This window comes from Tyto alba, unplaced genomic scaffold, assembly GCF_018691265.1.
Source record: "Tyto alba isolate M040663 unplaced genomic scaffold, T.alba_DEE_v4.0 Super-Scaffold_22, whole genome shotgun sequence".
In the NCBI taxonomy this organism is placed as follows: Eukaryota; Metazoa; Chordata; class Aves; order Strigiformes; family Tytonidae; genus Tyto; species Tyto alba.
The window spans coordinates 8,588,996-8,612,657 of NW_024881296.1; the positions used below are offsets into that span (position 1 = coordinate 8,588,996).

General features: G+C 40.3%; 1 protein-coding gene across 1 annotated transcript in view; it reads right to left on the minus strand.

Annotated features, from left to right (window-relative positions):
* Window positions 1-1,709: 1,709 nt before the first annotated feature.
* Window positions 1,710-23,662, minus strand: part of NID1 (nidogen 1) — a 50,785-nt gene continuing 28,832 nt past the window's right edge. The window contains exons 13-20 of the mRNA XM_033008843.2: window positions 18,819-19,043; window positions 18,010-18,182; window positions 15,898-16,024; window positions 10,418-10,589; window positions 7,670-7,827; window positions 6,304-6,427; window positions 5,028-5,140; window positions 1,710-3,558 (exon numbers count right to left, since the gene is read on the minus strand). Of these exons, the coding sequence (XP_032864734.2) occupies window positions 3,437-3,558; window positions 5,028-5,140; window positions 6,304-6,427; window positions 7,670-7,827; window positions 10,418-10,589; window positions 15,898-16,024; window positions 18,010-18,182; window positions 18,819-19,043 (1,214 nt within the window). The 3' untranslated portion in view covers window positions 1,710-3,436. The remainder of the gene's footprint in view (window positions 3,559-5,027; window positions 5,141-6,303; window positions 6,428-7,669; window positions 7,828-10,417; window positions 10,590-15,897; window positions 16,025-18,009; window positions 18,183-18,818; window positions 19,044-23,662) is intronic.

A 23,662-nucleotide genomic window follows, 5' to 3' on the forward strand; every position in this document is an offset into this window, starting at 1 on the left:
AAAACTGTGCAACTGGAGAACTGCAGAGTAAGCAATTTGCTGACTTGGAAAAACACTGGACAAGATGCTGAGTTTCAGAAAGTCACACTGGATTTTAACCATGAGGAGAGAGTTCTTTATGGGTTAAAAAGCGAGTAAAGTTGGGGTTTTCAATTACCTTTTAGATGGAAAGGTAGCTGAACCACCTCATTAAGTCATCAGGACACCAGTACTACTTTCAGTAGATTTCACTTTTTTGCAACATATTACATCATTGATAAACATCACTAATGGTCTTACCATTAAACATATTTGTGCGTGCTGGAAGATCGGGATGGAAGCATTTAAGAAAACATTTAAGCATTTAAGAAAACTTACCTCTGGAATAAATTAAGTAGTATTTTTAGTTTTGTTTAACCACAGAAGCAATTGTTGTCCTTTCCTGTAAAACCTGGGAATCTATATTAATTTTTGTAGCAAAAACCATGAATGGTAGTTACACTGAATCTTTTCTTCAACCAGAGACTGATATGATTACCAGTCCCAGCCAATTATAATAATAATAAAAAAAAATAAAGTTAATAATGAAATAAACCACATAATTTTTCCATTACTTTTTTAACCCAAAACAAAATGTAAAAATATATCTGAAATTTACTTGCTCCTGAGCAAGACTACAACAGTCAGACACTAATAAGCAACAGTGAGGAAAAGGATAGGGTAGATGAATTACACCGAGGTCAGCATGAGAAAACCCTGCATTATAAAAAGATGTCATTAGCTCTCCAGGGCTAGAAGAAGGAAACAGAAAATTTACATTTTTATCATTCAAAATACTTGTGAACATTTAACCTGAAAAATATGATAGGCACAGGACAGATATCTTGGGATGGGTAATGCCAAATCTCATGAGAGGATGAGATTCCTGTCCAGATTGTGATTAAAACAAGGAACTCAACACCAGAGATCATTTTAGAGGCCAAAGGTTTAGGACAATTCAATGAGAAAGCAAACACGCATAGGAATAAAGAAGTCCAGAGTGTCAGGGCCTGGAGCACACTCCACTAGCAGTTTATCTGTCTGTTCAAGGCCAGCTGGTTGACAGACGGTATGAAGAAAACTCAAAGGAACTTCAGCAGAGGCTCATCCTCAAACAGCTCTGTTGGGAGGCCTCAGTGGGGGTGACCCTCTTTCCCTTCAAGGCTGCTTTAAAGCTGAGGGTCTCACCCTGGTCCTTGCCTGAGCTGTGCCACAGCCATGCACCCCACTGATCCAGGTCCTGGCCAATCTCCCAGCTTGCCTGCAGGCCTGCCTCACCACTGACCCTGGGCGCTATGTCCAGACCTGATTGTGATCCTGGCTCGATTTCCCAACTTGACTTCAGACCTACCCTGTCACTACAGATTTGCTTGGTGGTCTGGCCCCTGGGCTGAACCCAACTGCCCTCATCAGCACTGTCTGTGTCACTTGGGTATGGTGGGACTGGTCCCTTGCTGGTGAAGCCACTGCTTCTCCTGGCTTTCCTTCCCTGAAGGAACAGTTTTGAGCTTGCTGAACTCTGACATAGAGCCACAACAGTTGAAGCTAGCAACAAGTATTTGCTGAGAAACAAAACCTTACATCTTAGAGAAGTATCATCACTAGATATAAGAGTTAGTTAAAACCCGGAACTCAACAGGAATAGAGATTTGAGACACCACATACCACTTTCTACTGCAGGCATGACTTTCTTTTTTATAGAAAATAAAAACCAAAAATTTTTATTAACTGTACTGTAGATACCTGTACAGAGTGTAAACTTTAATATTTCACCAGATACGTGAATAATTCTGGAGAAAGAGTTATCAAGCACCTTTGTTTCAACACATTTTTGATATTTACAGTAAGACATACCTGATTAAGTGTACGAATAAAATGAACTCAAAGTTATAAAAAGTTATACAAAAAAAATCTTTAAAATGTTTATATGCTTTGTTACTTTATGATAAATATGCAATTAAAGAGGAAGATGTCACATAGTTAAGACTCAGAATTCACTCTGTTTAAAACTGTTACTGTCATGTCTGAAGAGGGAGTGAAGAAATGGGGATGTTAGCTTACTGCTCTGATCATGCCATTGTGAAATGTGCTCTGGCAGAAGCCTCACAAGCCCTGTTTTGTTCTGCTGCTGCAGGTTGGCTCATGGGTAAGCTTCCTTCCCAACACACAGTGTGGAAGCCAAACTTCACTTCTAGATATGTACTACTAATTTGACGTAAGCACATGCATTTGGATTTCCTCTCCCTGCCCCAGACTTATTGGTGATGATGAAAACATCAACTTTGCTTCTCAGAACACCTTTTTGCTGCTACTGAACATTGGCACGCAAATGGGGCATCACTGTCTTTTTTTCTTTTAAGCACCAAGACACAGGTGACCTTTCTGGAAATCAGATTTTTAACTGCCATAGTTTCTCATGGTCTACAAAAAGGCATGGCATAGTTTGTTAAAGAAGAAAGATTGCTAGGACAGAATTTAAAAACCACTTTCAGGCTTATAGAATCAAACATAGAAAAATGATTTTAAAAGCTCTCAAGAAACAAATATGACTGTGTGTCTCTAAAGTTGAATATCTCCAAATGAATCTACATCCATTCTTTGATGAACTATCAGCAATTGAGATCTACATCTAAAGTTTGCTTATTGGATTTTAGGAAACTACTCAGGAATCCACCTCAGACAGAAGAAAAGTAAATCTCTTAAAGTCTAACAAAAAGTTCAAACATATCCACTAAGCAGTGCTGATTATCTATAAAGAATCACGTGCTGTGGGAAAGGATCACATGAGCTAGGATGAGAAATACCCTCACAGCACAGGGATAAAATATTTCTGTAATACAAGAGTCAAAAGTTGAGATTCAAGTTTTGGAAGTGGAAGGACTGGTAGTGGGAAGGAATGCAGTTAGGCATGACATCTGTGATATTACTAGGTGTTCGCACTTGCATCTATTCATCCTTGGGACCCCCTGGTTGCTTCTCAGCTAGAGATATGGCCCAGCCACACATATGATGGGTTAAGCATGCTACTGTGCAGATAACTGCTGCATACTCTGAGGTACAACCCAGACTCGGGATTTGAGCCATGAAATCCTGTTTACTCTGTTTGGTATTTGTTACTCTTAATTTTGCCAAGGGACACATCCTCCTAGTCCAGCACAGGTGCAACTAAGGCCTCCACATTTACTTTTAAAATCAAGGAGATAGTATTACAAGAAACAAGATGCAATTGGACCCAAACTGGGCAGCTCTGTCTTGCTTAACTGCTACAAAACAGTCATTGCCTGTGTGTGATGCGCATTGTGGCTTGCTGTCAGCAGCACGGAGCACTTATCTTTAGGGCCTGATTGTGTTGATAGGAGTGAATAGTTTACAGCACGTATCCAAAAGGTGTCTGCTGCTCTAAAGCTTATTTTAATGCTCAGTTTCTTTCTATACAATCCACTCCAACTGTGTTGTCAGGGCAGCGGCAAGAACGGCCTCCTGGGGTAGCCAAGCAGAGGTGAGTACAACCACCATTATTCACTGTACAGTAGTTATGTCCTGGAAAAGAACAGAGAGGTAAAACGTTAAAGAAAGACAAAAGCAAAACCACAATAAAATCCAAAACACATACATACAAAAGAAGTCCCAATTTCATGATTACATTAAAGAAACAAGCCATAATGAGATTGAGAGAGGGGATGAGAGTCATCATATCCCTTGTGTCAGCTTCTGATATGCACCTCAAAGAAAGGTATTGGGACAGAGCAGGAGAGGCAACATGAAAAAACTGGGCTGTTCCTGAAATGCCCTTCATAAATCAGCCAAGTGGTCACAGACACTAGAATGAAGAGACAGTGAGTGAGCAAACACAGAAAGTGCAACACGTGGGGACAAAGTCCAAAACGCCACAGGACATCATCCCTGGATACCATCCACTACAAAAACCATGAAGGAATGACCCACGAAAACAAAAAAACTGCGTGGATGGGGAGGATTGCATTAATGTTGAAAGGTAAAATGAAAGAGAAGACAGCACCAGAAGCAGTGGATCTGAGGGGAGAGGCATCCATACCAGAAAAACACTGGAAATAGACATAGGATGAAAAATAAACAATACCAAGGTTCTGAATATTATAAACATTTACTCAGAGCACACAATGTTGTTTTGGGTTACACTGTCTACCAAAAGGAAACTGTGAATTAACTAGTAATAACAACATAACCGATTTCTTAATTATTACACTTAAATTCATTTTCAAGCTCTGAACCAAACTTTCAATTAAATTATTTTTTTTACAATATATATTGAATAATTTGAAGAGAAACTATCTTAGGGGTTTTTTTAGGCCTAAAGTAAAAGCACCAGAACTCCTATAATTCCAGCCACATAACTCTTCTCATAACTGTGATTTGCTAATAACAACATAACTGAACAGTGATATTGCTTCCCAAAGAACATATTGTTATTTCAAGCGTATCAACTTCCTCTCTTCTAAGCTTTGCAAGGGGCTTTTCAATAATGTATCTGAAAAACTCAACATTCAATGGAGCAGAAACACCAGCCCAGTCACCCTACCACCTGCTGTTTTCTGAACATTCCCTTTTTTAAAAACACTGATCTCTTTAAGGACATCTGGAAGAACATATTTCTGCAGCTTAAACTTAAAAATAAGTAAATAAGGCCCTAGCCATAAATATAGCATTCAGTTTAGACAATAACAACATAGCAGCTTCTGCCACATAAGATCCTCATCTTGATCATACACTTGTCCTTTCATAAAGGACAGAACAGGACCCTTCTTCCCTCCCTATTCTGGTTTCATATGGCAACCACAACAACTGCTGTTACAAAAAAAAAAAAAATGTAGGTGGCTTTTAATTTCATAGTAAACAGAAATCTAAGCACTAACCAGCTCTTCACCAGCTACCTAGATCAGTTGGCAGCCTGTCAACAGGAGCTGCTACTAAGTTCATTTATATGCTAGGGTGTTGCACAGTTGTAAAAACTTGAGAATCATTTGGATTACCTCCTGGGCATTGAGCGAAGGCTGTAGTGATTCCATAGAGACGAGAGCGCTTGTGAGGTTGGAAGTTATCATTTTCTATTGAAATCATGCGATCCACTGCTACAACAGCATCCCTGACGTATGCAGAAAAGAATATACAGAAGTAAGATGAAGGTGGAGGTACAGGGGAAAACAAAACAACAGCAACAAAAAAAGAAAGACATCTGAAGTTGCTTCTTTTTTACAATTAGGAAGAGATGCCAGAAGCAAAATCCTCCCAGATCTCATCTCTCCTGGACAACTCAAATACGTCATAACCTTCATTCTAGGCAGCTAAGAAATTCAACGGGAAGCCACCTTACTAATTTTGAAGGTACTTCCCTCACAGTACAATGTCCCTCTACAGGAACGCATCTGTTAGTAGTTTTGACACATTCTCCATATTCTGCCACTCTCAAAGTTTCTGTGGTACAGCTGAAATTGCAGCTATCATGCATAATGATTATGGACAATGTTGTATTTCAGGTGGAACCTGATATCCAGAAGGAATACAGCTAGTCATTAGCAATCTTTTCTTCCTAAAAATAAGAGGGCAGTCAACTGACAGACGTGTAACACACTGCTTCCCATTTATACAAGCCTATTCTAGAACAGCATTTCCTAGCTGTTAAGTTCTAGCTTGGAAATCCTTACACACATTGATAGCTCTTCCTGCTGCAACTGATGGATTCATTTGTGTAAGAGTTTGCAGATAGAGCCCAGATGACCATTTACAACACGGAAATTAAATACTTAAAAATGCAGGGACTGGATTTTTTTTTTTCTGGAAAATATAGCAGACTCTAAATCTTGATCATATGTCAAACATTTTAGATCATTTGCAACACAGAAATTGTCAATAAGACAGTAAAAATGTTTATTTTCTTATTTCTGGTTGAACATTCAGGTAATGTAGGGCATAGAAAGCCACGAGTGATGAATTTCTGCCTTCTACAACGCAGCAAATACAGTCATAAGGGAAACAAATTAGCTCCCACTCCTTTCCCAAAAATGTTCAGTGTTAAAAGCATTTACTTAGGGGACAAATCACTATGCTGAAAATGAAAACTCAGTTAACTCGTAACGTCAACGGGTCAACCCTACAGATACACTCCACCCTGCATCAGCTATTGCCAGGAAAGCAGCAAAACAGGAATGTGTGAGAGGTCAGACATGAGAAATGCAGTATATACTTTAGTTTCCACCAGAGAGAAGAACAGATTAAAGCATTCCATAATTTCTTTAGTAGATGACATACCTTCTCCAGTCTGTGTAGTATAAATTTTTCCCATAGCTTGTGACACTAAAAGGATACTGAATTCCTTCAACAATCTTTCGTCGACCAAACTGATTAGGATTCATGCATTCCAGCCTCTTGGTACCTGCGTGTAGTGAAACAATTAAGCCTTTGAACCAGAACAAGAGAGCTCTCATGAGGGATGAAGAACAAGAGTAAGCATGCAAGAACGAACAGAGTAAAACTTCCTGGAAGTCTTTCAGTATGCTGCTTGGCCAGAGCCACCCCCCACGCCACATCTCTATGTGTGCCAAAGACTGGATGGAAAAGTACCTTGGTGCTAATGCTAATCAGCACAACACCTAACTTACAGGAACACAGATGTCAGTGCAGCCACGGCCATTGCTCATAGGCTGAGATTCCTGCTACAGATACCAGCATCCTCAGGCCAATGTGGAAACCGACAGAAGGTCTCCCCCATTCTGGAGGGATACTTCAGCCACTAACCAGTTCCACCCCTTCCAGAAGTCATTTCTGCAAAGGTAGTTTGGTAAGCATGTTCCCAAAATGCTTGCTGGGTTGGGCCATAAAGGCAAGACTGCAGGAAGAACATCTTACTTGTAGATGCAAATAGGGTGTAAAAGGGTCTAGATGCAAAGCTACTACACAGGTTGGGAACACTGCTAGTGAATGTAAACACCTGTAAGCTTCTCTTAATAGTTTCTTAATAGAGGTTTCAAAAGCACCTCCAAAGGAGGTCTCTGGCAGAGTCCGCAGGGAGAAAGACAGCAAGATGGAAAAAAAAAAAAACACCAAAAAATGTTTAAACAACAATTGAAAGGACACCTTTTTTTTTATTGGTAAGACATTGGCACAAAACTAGCAATGAGTCAGTGGCAGAACCTTCATCTCTTGATCTTTAAATCTAGTGTGAATTTCTTTTTCAAGACTTGCCTCAGTCAAATAGAAGCCAAACTTTGCCTAAGACTATAGGTCTTAGAACAATAGTGCCAGAATGACATTCTGTAGGGCCAGACTAGATGAATCAGTATTTTTTCTTAGCCTTAAACTCACAACTTGTTCTACAAAGGCCTAAGCACTACATAAAGAGATAGCCACATACCAGATACACAGATATAAACCTGTTGCATTCCTAGAAGGTTTTGTGATCAGATTTGAAATCTTTCATCTTGAACCCAGTCTCATGTGAATGCTACAGTGGCAGTTAACAATTAATAAATTGAGGGATTATTAAAGCCAAAACAAAAGTCATGAAGTCTAAGATGCAGCCCAGAGTGCTATAAACATTAATGGGCTCTGCATAATTTCAGGGTTAGACATACTTATTCTACTAGCATTATGAAGAAAAATGTTAGCACCTCTTTACCTGCATCTACCCAGCACAGCATTGAGGAATAAGGATCAAATGTCAGCCCATTTGGTAACCCAAGATCATCTTTAACAAGAATTCTTCTGTTTGTGCCATCCATGTATGAGGTTTCAATTTTAGGAGCTTCTCTATTCCAGTCAGTCCAGTACAAGTTTCTTAAGAGGAAGAGAAAGGCAAGAATTAAAGACAGTGACTGATCTCAAAAGATTGTTTTCATTAAGGAAAATGCTAAGGACACAAAAGTAACATGCACACACCCTAAATCATTTAAATAAATAAGAAGGACCATATTGCACTTTGTTATAGAAGTAACAAAAGTACAGTAAAGATGTAGCAAATGTTATACTTCCATTAAAAACAAAAAGAGAAGAAACGCTTTCTCTGCATTGTTTGCTGTGTGCAAGATGCCAGGAAAAAAGGTCTCTATTTCAACAGTTTTGAAATATTCAAAATATACATCTACAGTTCTCCTCCTCACTGCCCATCATGTCTGCTCAGGCTAAGCAGCAGGAGCATTTGGCACACATCTGTGGCATTCATTCAAAACTACATTTTTCTTTTCAGTGCACCAAGTAAGCAACATACAATGGAATCAGAGTAGTTTATGGTCAGGGGAGAACCCCAGAGAGGGCCATTAATTCACTGATGCTATATTATTAATGGTCATTTGTTAGTGGTGTTTTTTCTTCCCTTGGATGCACTTTCTGTGGCTGAGAATTTACATCGCCCCTCAGCACAACCACCTTTGTTGTTTGCTCCTTGTCCTGGTTTGGGCTGAAATAGAGTTAATACTCCTTTTTGGGAACTAGAAGAGTGCTGTGGTTTGGATTTAGTTTTGGGTTTGGTATGAGAAGAATGCTGATAGCACACTGACGTTTTCAGCTACTACTGAGACTTCAAGGACTCTCCGACTCCCCATGTCCTGCCCGTGCACAGGGACACAGGGAGCAGGGAGGGAGCACGGCCAGAGCACCTGACCCAAACTGGCCAGTGAAATATTCCATATCATGGAACGTCATGCCCACTGTATAGAGGAGGGGTGGTCAGGAAGGGGCTTTCTCTTTCTCACTTCCAGGATTGCGACTGCGGGATCTTGGTATTTCGGGATCGCTGGCCGGGAACGGGCTGGGTATTGGTCAGTGGGAGGTGAGCAATTGCACTGTGCATTACCTGTTTATATTTTCTATTACTGCTATTGTTTTCATTTTACTGCCATTATTAAACTGTTCCTATCTCAACCTGCGAGTCTTCCTTTACCCCTCCAATTCCCTCCCCCATTCCCAGGTGGGGAGGGGGAAGGGTGGGTGAGTGGCTGCGGGGTGCTTGGCTGCCGACCAGGCTCCAACCACAACACTCCTACACACACACACACACACACACAAACACACACAAAAAAATCTACTAGGAAAGAGAAGCCTGTGCCACCTGACCTGAACCCAGAGCCCTACTCCTTCAGTGGGGTTATGCATGAAACAGAGGTCTCTCTTCAGTCTGATTACACTTGTGCCTCTTCCCTTCTCTCACACCATGAAGTGTATTTGTTTTTACTTATTATGCTGTCTACTGATGTACTTCCACAGATGTCTTCAGCCCCTATTATGTGACTACTATGTAAAAGTTTATGTTAAAGGAATTAAAGAAGTCAATACTATTACTTTTTTATGTCAATACTTTTTATATAGTTTTGTATCACCCAAGTTTTCATGGATCACATGCACTCCTTTCTCACTAGAAACATTGTTAGCAAACATATGGAACAAGGATGCATCTTCCAAAAAACTCTCCCTGAGCAATATAGTATTTTTGTTCATGAATGAAATCTCACCTAAAAGCATTCCAAATGGCTATTACATCAATCGAACAAGTACTTAGTAGAGCTTCCCAACAATTCAAAACCAAAAAGAAAACCTCTTTGCTTCTGTGCTTCTGAGTATTTTGACTGAAATGTCTCTTCTTAGCAATGGCCATGTTATGGGAAGTTGCACCAGAATAACAGCAGGCAAGTTCAGCATTAATGAACAGACATGCAGTACTACCATGGACTCTGTAGTAGTTTTAATTTGCCTGTATTTCCTCCAATATTCAGAGAGAAAAAAATGTCAGCAGATCAAAGACTACATAAAAGTATGTATATACTTCCATTTTTGCAGGCTGGAGTCACAACTTGAAAACATCTACACTTTCCTACTGACACTCTGATAGGCGATTTCTGCAACTGCAGTTTATAGGCCTAATTTTTAAAGGATGTAGTTATCTGCATCTTCAAATAGAAGCCTAATAGTACCTTCTTAGGCAATTGAATGACAGAAGAGACACCATGGGAGTTTTCAAAGAAGGAACACTGTACATGAAGGGCTGGCATGATGTAAATGAAAATATAAGATTGCTTAATATAGTATATTAGACCAGTAATCTTGGGAAAAAAAACATTTTTAGCTAAGGGCAATGATTGTCATCCTGCAAACAATGTACCGAGAGCAAGATACAAATAAGTATTTGGCAAACCTCTCAACAAAATATCACAGTATTACCTAGCAGGCATTTTAGAAGTTTTATTTCCAGTGTACCACTCAGACACAGGACCCAAGTAGATTGTTCCATTTCTGTTTGTTAGTTGCTTTAGGAAAAGATAGTCCTATTACTGTCTACAAACATCCCAGAAACCTGGACTCAGAGTATATGCTCATATTAAAAAAAATAAATAAAATCAAGCTTTGTTTATATCTCTTGATAATATATCCATACCCTCTCATAGGATCTGCAACAATTGCTCTGGGGTTCACCAGGCCAGTGTCAAAAAGGATGCGACGCTGGCGCCCATCCAACCTAGCCACTTCTATTCTATCCAGTTGAGAGTCAGTCCAGAAGATGTTGCGACCTAGATGATCTACAGCAATCCCTTCAGGGCTTCCCAAGTCTGCAGGAGAACAGAGAAAAACGTGCCTAGGCATTATATCTATTCCCAATACACAATGTCATCCTCATAAGCATAACTCTTAACTGAGACGTTTTCTTCAGTTTCCTGTTGTCGTCCAACAAAAGCTACTTCACATCAGTTGGAAGAGAAATACACATTTTACCTTATGAAGTTAAAATACACCAAACTTTCATAAATGCACAGAATGACAAATGAAATGCCATGAGGAAAGAACTCATCATCCATGCAAGCTTTCCTTGGGGCGGGAGGTGAGGTGGGGGGGGCGGGGTTGGCCGGAATTGACGACAGGTGGACACAGAAAAAGAGTTGATAGCAGAAAAATAAACAGTAAAGATTATCAGAATTTTATTCTACCCTCCTTAGCAGACCAAGATCTAGAATGGATTTTATAAGCCTTAGAGATAATGATAATAGCTGACTGATGGAATTTAGATCCAGTTCTTTGCTTTTGCAGAGCAACTCTTTTTGGAACATATTTTAGTACTGCATGTGCAGTATTTCTTGGACAGTTATTTTTTCCAAAAGCAACAGGAAATAGCAGATAATGACCTTACTCCTTTAGCATTAGCAACTTCTAACTCAGATGAATGATGCAGAATAAATATATAGCACTGCAAGGTTTAATTCAGCCACTATGAAAAACTGCTCTATACTTCTCAAGGTTCACACATCCATTGAAAAAGAGCAGGCAGCCTGTGTGGGATATAACAAAGCTGGACAGGTACAAATCAATTTTAGTCCAATTTCTGTTCCAAAAGAAAAAGAAAGAATTGTAGATGGTCACTCCCAAAAAGAGGTGAGGTGACCCTTCATACCAGCCAGCTGTTGAAAAAGAACACGTTTCAAATGCAGATCCACACATCATGTAAATACCCAAGAATGACAGAATGTGGCCCATTAGCCTTCCATTAATTCTCAAGTGTATTTACTGACAGCCATTAAACAAACAGTATGTGACACAAACAAACTTTCTGGAGAAAAGGCACTTGGTCCAGAACACTGGGTTGAGCTGTCTAAAATTTGCTACTGTGACTTTGTTGTGAGTAATAGTTGCACAATAGCCTAAACAGCCTCTGTTCTCTCACCCACGTGGGTTGCACTTAGCACACTGTCCTGGTTTTGGCTGGAATAGAGTTAATTTCAATTCTTAGTAGCTAGAATAGTGCTGTGTTTTGGATCCAGTATGGGATTTGGTATGAAAAGAATGGCCAGAGCATCGGACCCAAATTGGCCAATGAAATATTCCATCTCATGTAATACCATGCTCATGATATAGAGGATGGGCAGCTGGGAAGGAGGGGGTTCTCTCTCGCTTTCAGGGTTGCAACTGCAGGATCTTGGCATTTTGGGATCGCTAGCTGGGAATGGGCTGGGTAGCAGTCAGTGCGTGGTGAGCAATCGATTGTGCATTGCCCATTTATACTTTCTGTTATTGTTTTATTTTATTACCATTATTAAACTGTTTTTATTTCAACCTACAAGTTTCCCTTTACCCCTCCAATTCCCTCCCCCATTCCCAGATGGGGAGGGTGGACAAGCAGCTGTGTGGTGGTTGGCTGGTGACCAGGTTCAAACCACAACACACACTTAAGATGGACACATGACATTTTGGATGTGTATTAATTGTTGAAGAGGCAGAAGAGAATAAATAAAATGTATCTCACTGCTTCTGATTCACAGCTCATATACATGGGGGGCCCAAGAAATTAAATGTGAATCAGTTATCTACTTACTCCTCCTAAGGGCACTTGGGCATACTTTAACTTAGCTACACTGACTTCACATTACTACTTGTATTTCTCCGAATGCCTTTGTGGAGCTAGACCTGTCAACTGCAAGAAACCACCTCACACATACTTCAGATCCTCAGATGTTCCTACTTCTTTTCTTACTAATGGCAGAGGCTGCTGAGAATGGCCTCATTTTGAGGTGACAATCCCCAGTCTCTGGGATCAGAAGATCACTGACTAAATGGTGGTGGAAGAGCTCCGAGCCTCTTTTAGAAGAACGTAGCAGGCAAAAGATTTGCTGCCACTGATTCCCAGAAGCCCCTGTTCCCTGACTAGTTTCCTTGCTTCAGCTATATGCCAGGAGATTCAGAGAAGTCTAAAGTAAATGTTTTCCCTGTCCGGTTGACAATGAGCCTGAAGAAACTATCCCCCATGGAGGGGTAAGGGAATATATAGCCTTCATGCATCACCAGTCTTCCCAGATGCAGAAATGTGTTCCTGCTATATTGTCATCAGACCTGATACAGTCACAAGCTCTGTCCCTGGGGACAGGCTTGTACAGACATGTATGGCTGATAGGACTTAAGCACCTACAACAAAGAGGAAAGTTCTCCTTCCTGACCTGTCTCCGCAGCTGCAGAGCTCTGAAAACCTCCACAGGCTATGCAGCTGCAAGGATAGATGAGAACTGGATGGAGCTCCACAATAAAACACTTTTCTGCAAAGCAATGCAACTTGGATCACAAGAGCTTTAACAAACAAGAAAGTAGTGCATTCCATAAAAATAGATGTGAACTGAAGAAAGCAGCTGCAGCTCACAGGAGGAAAAAGGCAAAGATCAAAACAAAACAAAGAATTCTCATGAGTCTGTTGAGAGGGAGGCATCTTCTTATTTCCTGAAATGTTAAAGTTTCAGTTTCGGACAGCACAGAAGATATCCACTCAAATACTGAACATTCAACCTTATTCTGTTCTGACTCCTTATTGCAGAGTCTGTTAACATACAGAAAGTAAAGTGCAACATCACTCAACATCTCTTCAGAAATGGCACTCACTTCCTATGTACACAACAAAACAACAGAAATCACAAGATGTCTTTACACATACAATGTTTTTTGTAGCAGATAAAAACCATAATGTTCCCATGTAGCACCGAAGCATCTTGAATTACCTAAAATAATCAAATTTATTTGAAAGACTTTACAAATATTTTTAAAATATTTTATAAACTGCAAGATTTTTCATGTGTGCACACACTCTCATTAGACACACTAATTCATATCCATGTGCAATTTTTAGCAATAGAAATTTCCCTCACTTTTTAAAGTGCAGAATCTGCAAAAGTACTTTAATAGGGGAAATCAGAAATCCCTTCCCCTCAGTATTTGTAGCTGTACAGGCACAAGCTAGCACTACAGGTTAGAGTCCCTTTCAGATTAAATATGTTGGCATGAAAAAGAAGTTTTACAATTATCTCAGCCATCAAGTTGCACAGAAATGAAGCTCCATAATTGCTGGAATGGTTAGGGATGGCCTTAAGCTCTCCCTTTTCCCTCCCCAGAGCAATGGTAGGATCCAAGCTGCCCCCATCTCTCCACTGCCCATAAGCCTGAATGGAGTCCCAGCAAACTGGCTATATTCACTAAGCTAATTTATTGTAGAGTTTTAAAACTGGTTGATCATTTTGTTAAAATAATTTCCTAAATTTTGTGAAATAGCTGCAAAGGATCCGAAGCAAGGGTGACCTCCTCCAGTATCTCAACATCACAGGTGTTCTAGGGTCCTGCGGACAGTAATATTCAAAAAGCACCTCCAGCTATTTTTGTTGTTTGTTTTATTAATGCATTCCCTGCATTCACTTTGTTCTCCAAACCTGTCCTGCCCGTTAATCCTTTCCATTTAAAAACGGTCTTCATATCTAAGATGCATGGGCTTACACCTACCCTCCTAATGAAAGTGAACATGAACTGCAGTAAGCAGCAGAGCCTTGAGGGGAAAGAGTGTAAGAACAGGACATAAACTGTAAAAGCACTAACTCCACAACACCCTCTAGTGCAATTCTCAAATTCTTGAGCAACTCCAAGGGCGAAAAATCAAACAATGTGGCTTTACTCACTTTTATTTTACAACTTGAGTGGGAGGCATGAAATGTCACAGCTGAAACAGTTTCTAACCACCTTTCAGCTGTTTGATTCCCAAGCCCAGGAACAGAGAGCAGGGGTTCTCCTCTTCAACCTCCATGCTCACCAGTCCTTTCTCAGCAGAGCGGGCAGCTGACAGGCAGAGAACAGGAGAGAAAAGGACTACACATAGCCAAATCTCAGCTAGCCAGTGGATTACCTGCCTTGCTTGCCAGAACAAAAATCAAAGACACCCACAGACAATATTCCATGTGAATGTATAAATGCAACTCTTCAGTCAGTTTTAGTTTCAATTGTGTTCAACACCCATTGAACAGCAAACTGACAATCCACCCTCCCCTTTTCAGATCATAAATACATTGAAAAAAGATGGGTCTACCCCAGCACATGACCTAGGTTTTAATGACAACCTTTCTTCTTCACATATATGCATCTTGTAATCATTGTAAGCACAAATAACGTCTGTCTACAGTAGCCTGAGCTTAGCCTACCTATACATTCCATTCCTCATGGCCAGGGATACAGGACCTTTTCAGGAAGGATGATGGACCACCCTTTCTGATCAACATTGTTGACAAGACGTGACTATAAAAGAGGTGGGCTACACAAAGGCTGCCAGGCTGGGCACAACATAGCATAGTCAGTCCTCAACACAGGAAAGCGCTTTTGGGTGTGCTTTAAAAATCTGGGATGTCATGACCTGGGGATTTGCCCTGAGAGTATGAGCTGTGCTGCCCCACTATAGTGGCAACCCTAAGGATGCCACCACAGGTAGAGAGCAGTAAAGGCCTCAAGCCTACCTCAAGATTCCTCCCCAGAAGTGACAAAGCATCCAAAAGAATTTTTTTTGTTTTGTTAAACACAGCAAGAATATAAGCACATCATAGGACTCTAATTGGGTACAGAAATCCTCCAAACATTCCCGTGAGGAGCTGAGACACTCTTCAAAGCCCAGATTGTGAAGCTCTGAACCCTGCACCCATTAGTGCCTTGAGATATGCTTTAAAATAACGACAGCAGCTTGGTACCTCTTTCAAATCCCTCAACCTTCAATTAAAACTTCCCCAGTGATTTTCAAAAGGTGTTCAGTGGTTAGACAGATACAGTACCCTACAACTGCAAGTAAGGACAGAAATATCACACAGACATGCTGCTCCCACTTCTGGCCTTAAACTTAGTGCATCTAAAGAGAACTGACTTGACTATCTTAGCAGTGGAAAGGCAGTGAAGGGCTATTGAATATAGAACAGATATTTTTCATTTTATGTTATCTAGACTTTTTAGTTATTGTTTATCCAAGTAACACCAACTTGTAATGCTACAGCTCAGGCAACACCTGGGAAGTATATATTACTAAATTCAAGTCCCTAATGCCATTCCTAGAGAGTAGAAAGAGGAAGGATTTTGTGCTGTTACCTGTTTTGATGATGGTTGTTGGCTCCCCACCATTCAGGCTAGCCCTGCTGATCGAAGGGCCACTGATGTCTGTCCAATAAACCATCTTGTCCATGCAATCATAAGCAACTCCAATAACAACTTTGTCCTGTTGGTCAACAAGCAAGTTACATCAGCTTATGCTAAACAACAATATTTGCCAGCACCACTAGCTTATGGATCTAAGTCTCAAGTCTGAAAAAACAAAATTCTTGAGGAAATGTGGGAGATGGGGAGGACAGGCACAGAAAACAATTGGGTGAAATCATAGTAGAATAGCTTAGAAAAAATACTTACAAGTCATTTGTAACTAGCAGACACCATTTACAATTATCTTATTTCAAAGAAGCATTGTAGATATTAGTACTGAACAGCTGTCTGACTTCTACAACTTTACCTGCATATCCATTTAAAGAAAGTTCATGTTGTTATTTTACTGTGTTATTCCTCGTGTACTTGTTTCTCTCATTTTTTCCCTTCAAGGAGGAATAATGACTTCTATCAAATCTGACTTGTGTTCTGTATATTCATCGACCCATGCATTATGGCTGCATTTCAGCAGTGCTACTTACATAGCATAATTTGATTTGAAGTCCCAACAAAGTAAGTTTTTAAAATAATACCTTAAACAAATACTCCATAGATCATTCTGCTGGAAAGAATACGCTCAGGGGCAAGGAACATATATATAAGTGTAATTTTCCAGGTAGAAGAAGATAGGACTAGACTTTGAGTTTAAAGTTGAAACTCTCCTCCAGGCAAATGAAAGAGACTTTCCGGGTAAACCAGTAATTTTACATGGATTCCAAAATCTATCACATTTGCTGCTTTTGTAACTTGTAATTTCTTAGAAAGATTGTCCAAAACCATGCATTAAAATAGATGCACTTGTTCATCAGCATACATTAATACTGTAGGTTACAAAATAATCTGAACACCTCTACACTGCTAAACACTCTCACTTCACACATACACATCACAGTCAACACAGAGACAACACTGTTACCAAAGACTGAAAGTTTCAAGGAAGAGTTGCCTCTTATCTCTTGGAAGCTCTTTCCTGAAGATACTTCTAATTAATTCATCTAAGCTAGATCCAGTAAATAATGAGACTAGCTGACAAGGATTCAGAATCATGTCTCTATATCAGCCTAACTACCCTATTTTGTACACAGTATTTTACTTTATTTTTAAATTCTTGCAGCAGCACTTTAGACAAGAGACAAAAACTTAATATGCCCTTATATCACAGCAGTTTGTGGTACTATTTACTGAACTGAATCTGTGTAATTTAGTCAGTATTTGGTGTACTAAATATTCACAGTAATGCAAAAAAGAGGCCATCATGCTACCTGGTATTGCCATCTATTACAAGTACAGTAACACTGGAATGAAAACAGAAATCCCAGGCTTTGGGCAAAACAAATGAATGTGATGAAACTGGAAGGGAGAAGAGTTGGTTTATGTCACAGGTGATAGAAAAAGATAGGTTCTCAGCATCAGGGATTCATTTTCAAGGAAAAAAATATTCTCAAGACAGTAGCAAGAAGTGTGGGAAAAAGATTTACTACCCACTTCATCACCACATGAAGAAGGACGGGAAAAAGAAGAAAAAAAAAATCTATATATATCTGTAGCCAAGAACTGCAGAAAACTGACTGAAAACAGGAAGAGATTAAGACTTAGGAAAAAATTTTAAGGGAGTAAGAGAGAAAAAAAGGACCTCTCCACATACTGCTCTTGTAGGTCTCCTAGACTTTCATACCAGAGTCAGAAAGTCAATGGAAGTGTGAGTGTAGGAGAGTTTATATGATGAGCTGTTGGAGGCACGTGAGATCACAAATACTAGGGGTTTTGTCTTATAAGCTGTTCTGTAAGGGCAAGTAATTTTTTCTGTAGCTCAGTTTCAGGCTTTTTGACTAATCAGGTCAGGCATTTTCAGTGACCAAGTGATGAGATACTGGAATTTCAATCAAGAGTAAAAACTGAGTTTGGAATTTAAATTATCAAATTACATAGACAAACACTCTCACTTTCATATTTGTTACAAGTCTTCTAAACATATGGACTTAGTTAGTATAGTAGGTTACTTACTGGAATATGTAAGAGTGCTTTTGCACCATTTTTCTTCATATTGTTTCCCTCTAGTGGAACATGTTCAATTTTACCACTTTGGGCAAAGAGCAAGTGCGTTCCTGGTGGCAGAGGTATTGTATCTGGTCTAACAGAGGGCCCAATAACAACAGGAGGAGCAGCTGTGCTCAAACCTTGTTAGCAGAGAAGGAAACAGATGGGGAAAAAATTAGCTTGTGCACATAACAAGGCTCCTTGTTATTTGCAGAGACACAATTACAGTCAGACTTCTTAGAAGGAAACATCCCTATAAGCAGACACTAATAACTATAATCAGATGCAGAAAGCTTCTGAATTTTTCCCCTTGGCTGACAGAGAAGGAGTAATTGACATAATAGGTCTTTTCATGTTCAGCTCTGTAATTGCTCTTCCCCTCAAATGTTTAGAAAAACCTATCTTATTTTGCAGCTGAAGTGAGGAAGATGTAGGAAGGATCATCCTTCATTTCCTGAGGCAAGTCAGTTACCACACATTCATATTTGCCACAGCTCCCAGAGGCCCCTCACAGTTTCAAGTCAGGGAAGAAGTTAGAAAACCATCTTCTTATTCAGAGGCTTACCACAGTTGTCCAGATGCCCTGGCTGAAGGAAAAGTGTATGCTGGAGTTATCAGAGGGCTGCAGCACAAGGCATATTGTCACTGGGACAGCAAAGATCTGCATTGCTCCAAGTCAGTGCTGTATGTCATGGGCATGACTAACCTCCACATTTGGGACACAGTACACTTGGGTGGAAAGACACCCAGAAGAAACAAGTACTTCAGCCACTTACATGGTGGTTGAACTCCTGGGCCGCTTCTGGTGCCATCAATCTCATTTCCATCCCTATCCACACACCAACAATATCCACTGCTAGAATGGCACTGAGTGGGTAGGTAATTCCCATGCTCATCACACTGGGGAATGAAGTGACCAACTCTTATCTCCCTCGGAAAGAAGGTGCCTCCACTTCCAAGAGCTACTTCTCGTTCATGCTGGCATTTGGTCTTTTCCAGTTCTGTGAAAAAAGGTACAAACTAGTGTATATTTCTGGTTTAACTATGTTCCATTAACATTTAATGTATGCTGACCACTTACAAGGCAAGTATTCTTACTGCTGGAGGAGCATGGCACTGTTACAAACCTGGAAGACATATGCCTTCAGTGCACCTTTAGGAACAGCCTGACCTATGTAAATGTGACACATGTGCCTCAAACTTACGTCATATTATCTGTCACTGTCTAGTTTAAAACAGAACAAACAGCCCCCCTGCAACTTCCTACATTGAAAGGTCACAAACATAAGCTGGAAAACACTGTCTTTCTCCTTGAGGCACATTAGCAAGAACATTCTGTCTTTCGAACACAATGTCTACTCATTTGGCAATTATCCATGGGCCTTAAAATGTGACTAACTAGCCAGGCCATACAGTGGATAAAAGTTTTTTTTGTAATGCTACAGGTCTAGTGTCTGTTCAGAGCCACAAGAGAAAACCACAACATGAGGCAGATGTCGAGTTCTCTACAGAACCTAGGAAGTGAAACAACCCATTGCTTTGATGTATGTTAGGTCTTCAGAGTTCGGTTATCAAGTTTGAGCATTCATTTGATACTTTTGGACCCAAGAAAGGAATTTCAGGGACAGATTGTCCAGTCCCTGGTAAAGCACATAAGTAAGGCTATACAGAATACAGGTACACAACTATGTACACAGAGAAACAGATGATGCACAATGGCTACACCACATGCATATGTATTACTGTATAGATTACAGAGGAAGGACTAATTTTCCAGATTATCAGGAGATTCAGGGATTTGGTTATTTTGGTTTCAATTTTACAAAACAGTCTGGACTAAAATATACATTTTATGGCATTAGCTATCATGCAATAGGGAATGTCATCTGGATCAATATATCCTTCTAGATGCCAAAGAACATAATGAAATTAAAATAATACAATAAAAATAATCTTCTTCCTTCTCTAGACAAAGATATTTCTCTTAGTTGTACCTTACACTTGAGAGCCCTGAAGGGTTCCATGCATTGGGAAAGAAAGAGCTCTCATTATGGGGAAGTATCTTTTTCTTATCAATGATTTCTACAGCCAGTTAGAAATACTTACCACAAACTGCCTGCTGAAGAGGCTTTAACATTACACTTCCATTTACTCCTTCCTTGTTTTTACATTGCCTGGCAGACAGCATTAGCTATGTGTGGCTCAGACTAGACCCAGCCCAGCTGAGCAAAAAGCTAATCCCGTGCACCCACAGGCTAGTGTGGTGTAAATCACACAAATACAGAAAAGAAAGGGAGGGTTTTATTATTAAACTAGTTATGCAAGCAAAAGTTTTGGACAAGTTTCATGCACCTGGACACAATTAGAGAAATACAAATATCTGGAGAACAGCTTACTCTAAACAACTGAAATATTTGGCATCAGCTTTAATGTGGGTGGTGGAGAGCCTTCAATCAACCTACAAAGCCAGATCCTGAAGGAAAGCCTTCATTATCTATCTCAAATTTTGCTTCCATGTATTCAATGCACTATGCAGGTAAAAGAAATGTTGATTCCAGCAAATGGATAGTTTCGCCACACGTTTTTGGTTTGGTTTGGTTTGGTTTTTTTAAGCTCTAATTATATGCAGTGCTCATGAGAGAAAGCCAGGGAAATACAGAGTATTGGTAAACTGACCCACACTGGTTTTGTTCATTGCAGAACAAAATCTTCATTGCACCCATGCCATCTTTGAGAGACACTGTTAGCTCCTCCTCAGTGGCATATAAAAACAAATGTATAAGCTGGTCATTTTTCCTTCCCATCTGGAACTCCCAGAATTAGAGAATACCCAACAGCTTACAATTTTTTAAATCAATAGGCTAGATCAATGTTATGAAAATGAGCTAGCAAATACGAATTATACAAAGGAGTGTGTATACACTCCCAGATAGGACCCACCTGTTACATATAAATTATATGAGTATTATTGGAAACTTGAAATACCAATGTCTGTTCTAATTTCAAGACAATGTTCACATTTATAGCTGCAGATTTTATACAGGAATACTGCTGGCATTTTTGAAGAGTACTTATCTTGCAATGATCACAGTCTCTCAAATGGCCTGCTTATGCAATCAACCCCACAAAAGTCAAGAGGCTAGTCAAACAAATTAATTTTCAGAATTAGTACTCAGTTTCTAGAAGGCAGAGAGTATGACTTGTTCTTTCTTCAAAAATCCCATCAACACTGATTTTTCAGTTATATAAAAAAGTGTCAAAATACCCTATTGCCACTCACTTTTGGGCATCACAGAGTGGTTTGGGTTGGAAGGGACCTTAAAGATCATCTAGTTCCAATCCCCCTGCCATGGGCAGGGACACCTTCCACTAGACCAGACTGCTCAAAGCCCAACCTGGCCTTGAGCCCTTCCAGGGAGGAGGCAGCCACAGCTTCTCTGGGAAACCTGTTCCAGTGCCCCACCACCCTCACAGTAAACAATTTCTTCCTTATATCTAATCTAAATCCACATTCTTTCAGTTTAAAATGATTACCCCTCACCCTATCACTACACTCCCTGATAAAGAGTCCCTCCCCATCTTTCCTGTAGGCCCCCTTTAAGTACTTACTGGAAGGCCACTACAAGGTCTCCCCAGAGCCTTCTCTTCTCCAGGCTGAACAACCCCAACTGTCTCAGCCTGTCCTCATAAGGGAGGTGCTCCAGCCCCCTCATCATCTTCATGGCCTCCTCTGGACTCACTCCAAATGGTCCCTGCCCTTCTTATGCTGGGGGCCCCAGAGCTGGACACAGCACTCCAGGTGGGGTCTCATGAAAGTGGAATAGAGGAGAAGAATCCCCTCCCTTGACCCACTAGCCACACTTCTCTTGATGCAGCCCAGAACATGGTTGGCTTTCTGGGCTGTAAGTGCACATTGCTGGTTCACAGGCAGTTTTCCATCCACTACTACTCCTAAGTCTATCTCTGCAGGGCTGCTCTCAATCCACTCATCTCCCAGCCTGTATTTGTGCTTGGGATTGCCCTGATCCATGTGCAGGACCTTGCACTTGGCCTTGTTGAACTTCATGAGGTTTGCACGAGCCCACCTCTCAAGCCTGTCAAGTTCCCTCTGGATGGCATCTCTCCCTTCCAGCGTGTCGACCGCACCACACAGCTCGGTGTTGTTGGCAAACGTTCTGAGGGTGCACTCAATCCCACTGTCCGTGTCCCTGACAAAGATGTTAAGCAGCCCCAGTCCCAGTACTGACCCCTGAGGAATGCCACTCGTCACTGCTCTCCACTTGGACATCAAGGGGTTGACTGCAACAATTCAAGTGTCACCATCCACAACCAGTTCCTTACCCACTGAATGGTCCCTCCATCAAATCCATGTCTCTCCAATCTAGAGACAAGGATGTCATGCAGGACAGTGTCAAATGCTTTGCACATGTCTAGGTATATAACTGTGCACAAGTCCGGGAATAACTATGTACTTTACTTCTGTGCTCCTGAAAGTCTCTTATATTTGTGATAAACTTTTTTAACAGTACCAAGTGCAACGAGTAATATATATTAAAGAAACATTCTGAAAAGAAATAAAACCAGTGTTAGCATGTTCACCTGTGCCAACTCAATCATTTTAACGTGTCTTTCAACATGTAACTCATTTCAACTCACTAGCATGAATTTAGCCAATATTAAAATTTATAAACCAAAACAAGCCCCTAAACTAATTATGACAGTCCAAACCAGGCACTAGAAATCTATACTGTATTTTTTCTCTCCTTACCTCTGAATCACGAGCAAGATTACCATGCTTACAGTTTAGAGACACCTAAAGCCTGGGCTGAATTCCAGACCAGTGTTGTAGCCTATGCAGCAAGGAAGACACAATAATATTAGATACAGATGACAGCTGGTTGGGATAAACAGCCTGCTTTTCAGAGGTACTTACCATTCTTGAAACCCACATTCGAAAGCCAAGCCAAATGATCATGTCAATGATAAGAAAAATGGTATACACTAGAGTTAGTTCATACTGCCAGGGATGAAATAAACAGTAAGAGCAATACCTGGGTAATCTTCAGTGATGCAGGAAAGGGGGGTGGCAACAGCCCTTTATTAAGTTCAATAATTTTTCAGTACCTATGTTTAATCATTACTGATTAGTCTTTGTTATAAAATTGAGTAAAAATCTGTACTCACTGCTTTCTGATATAGTTGTTGCTTGGCTGATGAAGGTAACAGACTGAACTAATAGCTTTGTGTTTCCCTATGGCACTCTACTTATGCCCGCTGGACAGTACCATTTTCAAAACCAAGCCCCATACTGTGGGCTACCTTAATTTGATAAATGATTAAGAACTGGAAAATCACTTGAGTCAGTGGACAAATGTCACAAATTAGTGGTATTTCTAGCAAATTCCCATATTACCTCAGTCTTGGTTTTAAATTTCCTTATTAATAAATTTGATTTCTTCATTAGGATTCCAGAGGATAATATACAACCACAGGTTGCATCATTTGTGGAAGTGGAATAAGCCACAAAACAAAAGGACAGGACTTCTTCACTAGGTAATCTGAGCTCATTAAAGTCAACAAGTAGATTCACACAGTCAAATGGAAAGTTACACTTCTTGGA